Genomic DNA, 8291 nt, shown 5'->3' on the forward strand with positions numbered 1-8291 from the left:
GGGACATCAACGCAGCCCCTTGTCAAATGCACCCCAATGCCTGGGCATTCATGCGGTGTTTTGAAATCCTTTGCGACGCTCTCTATCGGAAACCGTCAACCGCTCATTTTTACTATTTCTATGATGTGGACGCCAAGTCCCTGCAGTCACGCGGTTGGGTATCACTGAAGGATAGGCCTGACAACAAACGTTTTAACCACTTTTGGTCTAACGCCAAAACCCCACTTCGCACGCAGATATTTTAAAATTGGAGTGTCCGATGATAACCCTGAAGCTTTTACTCTAAGAGATGGGACCGCTCGTTTTCCCTTTTATTGGATAGAGAAGTCCAATGGGATTATCGACCCGCCGGAGAGTTCCCTAACCGACGATGACCAGACCATTATTAGTTTCTTCGCCAAACTCCCCATTCTTGACTGCACTCAGGTTATTGAAGAAACTCAACAGTCGTTGACCCCCGAATACCTAGGTCGCCGGACTCCCACCTGTTTGAACTTGTGCTTATTTGTATTACCACCTCACGCCAATTTCTTACTAACTTGTCTTTCTACTTGCATTTGTTTTCCTTTTATTTTGGTGCAGAAAACATGGGGTTCACCATCGCCGAGCTTCTGAAGGTTCTGCCAAGAACCCAACGCTCTGGGCAGCAAACCTGATCCCCAACCTGCACTAGCGACCGAGGCTACTGTCACGTCTCCACAACGGGCGGAGGTGGCGGCCCAGCCCGTGTCAGGGGTTATGGCCATTCCTGGCGAGGTTGGTATCCCGCCAAGGTCCTCGACCCGGCCCTGCAGTCCTCTGCCCGACAGCCAAAGCAAAAAAACTTACACAAGTCCACCGCAACCGCCGCCGCCAGAATCTGACCGACTTTTCTCCAACCTCCTTCATCATGTTCCTGGGCAGGAATTTACCCTGGAGAAAGGTTCGTCCAATGGCCGCCCCTACACCTTGAGGGATACCGAGAGCTCGATCGCCTTCCTTCTTTCGCACATCAGCTTTGAGAGACTAGAGGAGGAAATTTTGAATTAAGGTTTGGACCGCGTGGGTGAGGAAGCCATGGCAGGCTTATTGCACGTCGGGGGGAATCTTTGGACACACCTTCCACCATTACCACACCGCCGCGAAAGACGCTGACAACTTGCGGCAGGAGGTGAGCCGCCTTCGGGCCGCCAACTCAGAGTACAACAAGAAGTGCAAAGTGATGGAGGCCAAACTGGCGACCTAGTAGACCGCCCACGAGGATAAGCTGGCGCAGGAAACTAACCGGGCCAAAGTCAGCTTGGAGTTTAGGGAAAAGAAGATTCTTAAATTTGAGAAGGCGCTAGAGGAGCTGAAACAAGAAACGCTGCAGGAAATCGCCACCAGGGATGAAGCACTAGCTGCTAAAGATCATAACATCGCTACCCATAACTCGGATCTTGAAATCTTGCGCGGTGAATTGGTGAAGAAGGATGAGGTTCTCGCCGACGTGAGAAAACATGCAAAAATAGACCTGGCGGCGATGGAAACTCAAGCAAAGGTCGACGCCGCAGCCCTTAAGGAAAGGCTAAGGAACGAAGCCGCCCTAGCCGTTGCTGTACAGCGTGAATATGGATTTTTCCTCGCCAAGGCTCAAGTCCGTCATCTCTTTAGTGATCTGGACCTACGTCCAATGGGAATGTTCAAGGAGATCACTCCTACCAGCTTGGTTGGTCTTGATGATCCTATGAGGGTTGGCGATATCGACTTTTTGAACGCTGGGGATCAAGACAATGTTAATAATAATGCTAACATTTAATTGTAATATAATTTACCCTTTCTTGTGAATTGATCGATGTGTTGGTTGACCCCTTAGGGCCTGCTTTGTACTGGAAAATGTGTTATTTTTATTTCCAACCCTGCTTGTCAAGTTATTGCTGCGCTATTTCATACGCTCTTCCTCTCAATTCCTGAATTACATTTAACGACTTTAATTGTGTAAGGGTTTAACTAGGAATTTTTGCTCGATGTATTCCAACCGAGGCTGAAATCATACCTTTCTTCCTAAGGAAAAAGGGTGTTGCCTCGCCAAGCGTGTTTGGTCAAGGGCTTTGCCCATCAAGGCTTTGGTGCTCGGGTCCCAATGGCCATTTGGGGTCCCCAAGGCTTTACCTAGTTAGAAATGCTGACCCTTATTCTGGGGAGGCTTGTTGGATAAGGAGCTTATCCCACACATCGCCAACGGATAACGATGATTGCGGTGGCTTTTCCAGAGCGATTTCCAGACTTCAAAGGTCGTAATGGAATCGCCACCTTCAGGGAATTTTTCCCACCGAGCAACCGCCGTAATTCAGTTTTTCGATTGGTGAAGTCAATCGTAGGAATATTTCTGAAAGGGTTCATATTAGTCCCTGTCTTTATGTCGTCGCCTGACCTAGGTCTCTCCCCGGAAAAATTATTGGAAAAGGTCCTCATATTTGAAAATCATATGGAGCGAAGCCTCGCAGGAGCCCGGAACTCCGGCGAGTGCTTAAATGACAAGCTGACTGTGTTAAGTTAGCTGATGTGGAATAAAAAAAAATAAAAAATTACAAGTCATATTTATTAAATAAAATTAACCTATTCCTAATTATAACCCTAATCTAATCAACTAATTTAATTTCCCCCCTAATCTTTAGAAAATCAACAAAATAAAGTTTCCTGTTGATTGAACCCAGAAATTGAACCCAAAAAAATCATCATCCTCCTTCATCTTCTTCTTCTTCCCCAACCAAAACTGCAACCCTCACCTGCAACCGAAATCCCAACCCCACCACCACCCACCACCCCCAACCAAAACCCTAACCCCCACCTGCAAAAACACTAGGCGTTCTGTGTGCAGATCGAAAAGAGGAGGAAGAATCAAAGCGGCCAATGGAGGAGATGAAGAGAAGAATGTGGCATTCACGGCACACTGGGTCTTCCGCGTACGATGGCGATGACGGCGGAGCAAGGGCATGGGCTCAGAGCAGATCCCCAACTCAGATCTAGAACTTGTAATCGTGGGTTCATGCCTAGGTCGAAGCCTAGCCGGATGGTGTTTCCTGATATGGTGGGTGAGATGTGTTTCCTAAAATCATGGGTTTCCCAGGTAGTGTGATGGCTGGGTCGATTTCAACCTTGTATTGATCTGGAAGGATAGATGTGGACAAAGATGATGATGAAATTTGCTCAAGCTTGATTGAAAACATGGAAAGATTCATTCTTCATTCATACTGTAACTTGGGTTGTGATTATGTTTTGGGTTTTTTTTTTTTAATGGAAGGGATGATTGGAATGCAATGGCGGTTTCATTGTCAACGTGCGCAGTGAAACTGTACTCACATGTTGCTGGTCAAAACCATATTTTGTTTTCATGTCCTTCCAATCCCCATCCATCCCGATCAGATTGAAACCAAGAAGAAGATGAAGGAGGAAGAATGTGAGGTTGCAGGTAGAAGATGATGATGATGTTATTCTGGAAAATGATTCTGAGTTAGGGGATGAAGAAGAACTTAGATATGAACCCTAAATTGGTAGGGATGATTGGGAATTTGAGGTTAATTGAATTGGAATTAATTTGGGAGGAAAATGAATTTGTTAATTAATTATGATTAATTTTAGTTAATTAGATTAATAAAACTGAGATGTAACTTTTTTTTTATTTTTTAATTTTTTTAATCCACGTCATCTTATTAAACCCAGTCAGCATGCCATTTAAGCACTCGCCGGAGCTCCGGCCTCCGGTGAGGATCCGCTTCAAAAAAATTTCAAAGACGAGGACCATTTACAATAAATTTTCCGATAAGGGACCTAGATCAAACAGCGACACCAAGACAAAGACTAATATGATGCTTAACCCTTTCTGAAAATACCCTATCATATATATGATTTGCAAATACAAGTTTTGTGTTTTTACATCTTTTGGATGCCTCATTAAAAAACTTCCGAGGTGGAGAAAAAGAGTGCGTCTTTATTTTTTGTCCTTACTTTTTCAAAGTCTTCCTACTCGCCGTATCCCAGCGTCGCCTTCCCATGCCCCCGGCTACAACAACTCTCTTAGCTCAACATCCTTTGCCCCCGAAGTGCTTGCCTTCCACTCGTCACTCTTGAAGAATCCTTCACCTCGCCTAGATGCGTTACTAACTTTCGCCCATCTTCCGCCTCGCTTGTTATTGACCTTCTTGACCCCATCTTTATGTCGCCAACCCGCCTTTGGAGCCTTGAATATTCCTCTCGCCTTTATGACCTTAGTTGCAGATTATGCCACTTCCTGCTGCACGACCATCCCGTTTCCTTTGTCCTTCGAGCGGGACCCTTGTGGCACTGGTGGCTTGACCTTGGGTATTCCCCTTTCCTTTTTAGATTTTGGGTCAGTACAGGAAAAAAACGGGTTAGAAGGATTAAAAGATCAGTTGGGGTGGCTTGGTTTGGTCGGCTGCCAAACCGAAGTGGATATAAAAAAATTAACCTGACTTGATATTGAGACGAGATCGAAGGCCCAGAACAAACCCAAAGTCAATATGAACCAACCAAACCCTGATATTTTAGAAAATAAATCTCCAAACCTAGCTCCCAATTCCATCACTGCAGCCTCTCACTCTCTCATTTTCTAACTTCCATCAGCGGCAGCATTGCCTCACCCGCTCACTGCCACCTCTCCCTCTCTATTTTCTCAACGCTGCCTCATCTCTCCCTCTCTTCTCACTTCTCACTTCACTTCCCCTTCCCAAAAAACTCTAGATCCGCAACGACATATATGCATGGCTACGTCATCCTTGAGATCAATGTCCATCCTCATCGTCAACGACTATATCCATGGCTTCATCGTCCTTGAGATCAAAGAATTTGATGGATGTGCATGACATCGTCGTCCAGGTCCTCGCCTTTGATCACACTTTTGTCATCCACCATCGCCGTCTTCATGGATTCCGAAGTCAAGTTTTTAACTTTTTGTAGTTTCTAACCTTCATCTTCTTTTCTGTCGCAAACTTTTAATTTATTGGATCATTGTAAGTTTGTAACATTGTATTAATATAGATCCATTGTAATTTATTCCAGATTTGTTGTTTATGTTCTTCTTTGTTGGCATTTTTCTTCTTTTGTGTTATGTTTCTTCTATCTTCTTGTTCTTTTTTTTGTGCGATTATTTTATGGATTTACTACCCATGCGAATGAACGGAAGATGGCGGACCTGGTGGATTGATGTTCTTCACCCGGATTAAAACCGAGGTTTGGGCTCGAACCCGCTCGTTGACATCCCTAGGATTCACAAGGGAGAGTATAGAAAAAAATGGGGATAAATATGTCTTTTTCCTCCTAAAAGAGATAATTATTGATTTTAGTCCCCTTTAATTTTTTTTTAGATTTTGGTCCCAATATAATAATGAATTATTGACTTTGTCCTTCCGTTCATTTTTGTGGCAGCAACTGTCACTCACACATTTTGTGATAGTTTTTAAACCATCCAAAATGTGTTAGCGGCGGTTTAAGCCGCCACAAATTACAGAAATAGATGAAGGGAACAAAATAAATAATTTACTCTTTTAGAGAGTCCAAATTTAGTGAAAAAATTTAAAAAGAATCAAATTTAATAACTCACTATTTTAGAGGACAAAAACATATTTAACCTAAAAGAATTTATTTCGATTCTATACTCTTTTCCATTTTAAGAATTGTTTTTTATAAAGAAAAGAAGGAATTGTTAATCTTTTATATGGGATATAAAGAAATCAGCCAGTGATAGCTTATAAAAAAAGTTGATGAAATGCTTGGCTCTTTATTCTTTAATGATTTGAATCTGTTCTTTTCTAAAGGAGAGATTCTGAATCCAAAAAGCTACAACACTGCAGAAGATTCTGAAATTGAAAATTTTTGTTATGTTCTTTACATTGTCAGTGCATCAAAATTAAACTCTTATTACAATATGAATTTTTATCCTACGGCTCTTAGTCGGAGCGGCAATAACACTGTATATTTTGTTAACTAAGAAAACCATTTTGTTCTTAATTTGATTTTCATTGAGTAAATCTCACCGGGTTTGATCCTCTTATCCGAAATCATGTACTGACTTCTGTTTCTGAAATAATAAAATTGAACTTGGAAAAAAATTTCAATATGTTTTTTATGTATAAAAATTAATTTAGAGTAAAATACACTCACCGTTCAAGATTTGTCAAAATGATACTCCATCCAATTTTTGTTTACAAATATACACTTTGACTACCCCTTTTAAATTCTGCAAAGAAACATCAGAATCCGTCAAAATCTTTAGATAATGAATTATAGAGACAAAATATGGTCTGTTTGATGGTAGTTTTTGAAAACTTTATTTAAAATTCTTTTTAAAACTAGAGTTACATGGTCCTTTATTTTCATCTTAAAATCTGATCTTTCACCAAAAAGAAAAACTCACCACTTATCTTAAATCACAGTTACTCTAGACTCACAAGTCACAACAAATCAAAACTAACAAAATAGCAGCAAACAACTTAACGACTCTGCCATCATGTAAGGAATCCAATATGGTTAAATATGTGTTCTGCTCATGTCTCTCTTCAAACTTAACAAGCAAGCGCTTTATGTTGATTCCATTGAGAATTTCCCATTTTTGAGCATATGTGTGATACAATGATAGTCTAGTAACCATTTTTTCACAAATCATCTATAAGCCACCAACGAGCCCAAATATCTTTCAAAAATCTTTTATGTTGCTTGAATGGGCCATTACATTTTCCCCTATTTGCATATTTTAAACAATTTTTATTTCTTTATCCATCACCACAACTTAAATGATTCAAATATATTTATCTCCAGTCTCCACCCACCAAACAAAATGAAAAACTCCATTTCTTATGAATTACCATACATTGAGATCACTGCATATATACAAATTACAAAAGACTTTAAATTAAACACACAATTATCATGACTTAAAATACAAAGTTTACAAAGGGAATATAGAATACTAAAGTGCACTTGACCCAATCAACTTGGTTAGCCCAAAAGTAATGCACATAGCCAACCAACCTCCAATTAAGACCCTCAAAACAGACCTCAACACTGGAGCCTTACCCAAAACTGCCCCTAACCAACCAAACACCACCAAAGCAAAACTCACTGCAGCCAAAACCACTGCAACCCTCACCTTATATCCCTTTATAAAAGAGGCTGCAAGCAATGGCACTATTGCACCAACACTAAAGGCCAAAGCTGAAGCTGCTGCAGCTTGCAAAGGGTTTGGCAAACTTTCTTTCTCTTCAGGATCATGATGTTCTCTGCCTCCATCGCTTCCTCTTTCTTTCTCTCTCTTGATTTGAGCAACTTCTATCTCCAACTGGGAGTACACAGACACAAACTCCCCTATGGCCATGCTGCAAGCGCCGGCCACCAGCCCGGCGAAACCGGATAAGATCATTGCCTTGATGTCTTGCTTGACCGCTCCCACGCCCATCATCAGGGATGCTGTTGAGACCAGCCCGTCGTTGGCTCCCAAGACAGCTGCGCGAAGCCACTGAGATCTCTTTGAGTAGTCAAAGTCCTCGGTTTCGATTTCTAGAGGTGTTGTTGCTTGTTGCTCAAGGTCATTGTTTGGGAGGACATGTTTGGCTTGGTTGAGGGATGTAGGGTTGGATGCCATGAGACAAAGGAAGTTAATTAGGAAAAGATAATCAAGAGTATTAAGATGAAGATGAGTGTGTTTGGAGGAAGTGTGGAAGACACACGCTACGAAAGGGGTATTTATGGATGAAAATGGTCTATGTTGGTGGAAAAAGTGGGGCAAGACCACTACTTAACATACAAAAGATATTCTGATCACCGGGTCCGGGTCAATGTGAATGCAGTTGAGGTAAATACTTGGTTGGGAAATTTTGCCGGCACAGTAAACGAGATTTCCTCCGTGCTGGATACCTGTGGACTGTGGTTTAAAAAGAAAAATTATTTATGTTATGCTCAGCCACAGTTGTACATGTATTTGAAATTTCCGATGGGTCTAGAAATAGTGTAAATTTTTCCTAACTTGTTAAATAATATGAGAAAGAAGTGAATGACTGAAGGAAAATTCACTCAAATTGTGAAATAGTAATCAAAGGATATATCGGACTAAAGGGTGCTTTGAGAGTTTTTTTACAGCAACTGAACTTTGTGTGTTGAAAATTATTGAGCCTGTGTAAAATTAGAACACTGAGTCTGTGAACAAGATGAAATGTGTGCAAAAGAGGTTACTATAGTTTTGTTTGTACTTCATGTGCATACTCTAACATTTTCTCAATTGTGGCTGGGTATGCAATTTAGCAGAGGAAAAAGATATCAAA

General features: G+C 41.4%; 1 protein-coding gene across 1 annotated transcript; it reads right to left on the reverse strand.

The window, feature by feature from the left end:
- Positions 1–6812: 6812 nt before the first annotated feature.
- On the reverse strand, positions 6813–7706 carry LOC130738187 (vacuolar iron transporter homolog 1-like). The gene has a single exon (XM_057590122.1). The coding sequence runs from the start codon at positions 7613–7615 to the stop codon at positions 6944–6946; it is 672 nt and encodes a 223-aa protein (XP_057446105.1). The 5' UTR covers positions 7616–7706; the 3' UTR covers positions 6813–6943.
- Positions 7707–8291: the final 585 nt, after the last annotated feature.

Source organism: Lotus japonicus, chromosome 2 (genome assembly GCF_012489685.1).
Source record: "Lotus japonicus ecotype B-129 chromosome 2, LjGifu_v1.2".
NCBI classification, from domain to species: domain Eukaryota; kingdom Viridiplantae; phylum Streptophyta; class Magnoliopsida; order Fabales; family Fabaceae; genus Lotus; species Lotus japonicus.

Excerpts from the sequence above, each read along its gene's own strand:
- LOC130738187 (XM_057590122.1), bottom strand. The coding sequence starts at position 7,615 with ATGGCATCCAACCCTACATCCCTCAACCAAGCCAAACATGTCCTCCCA.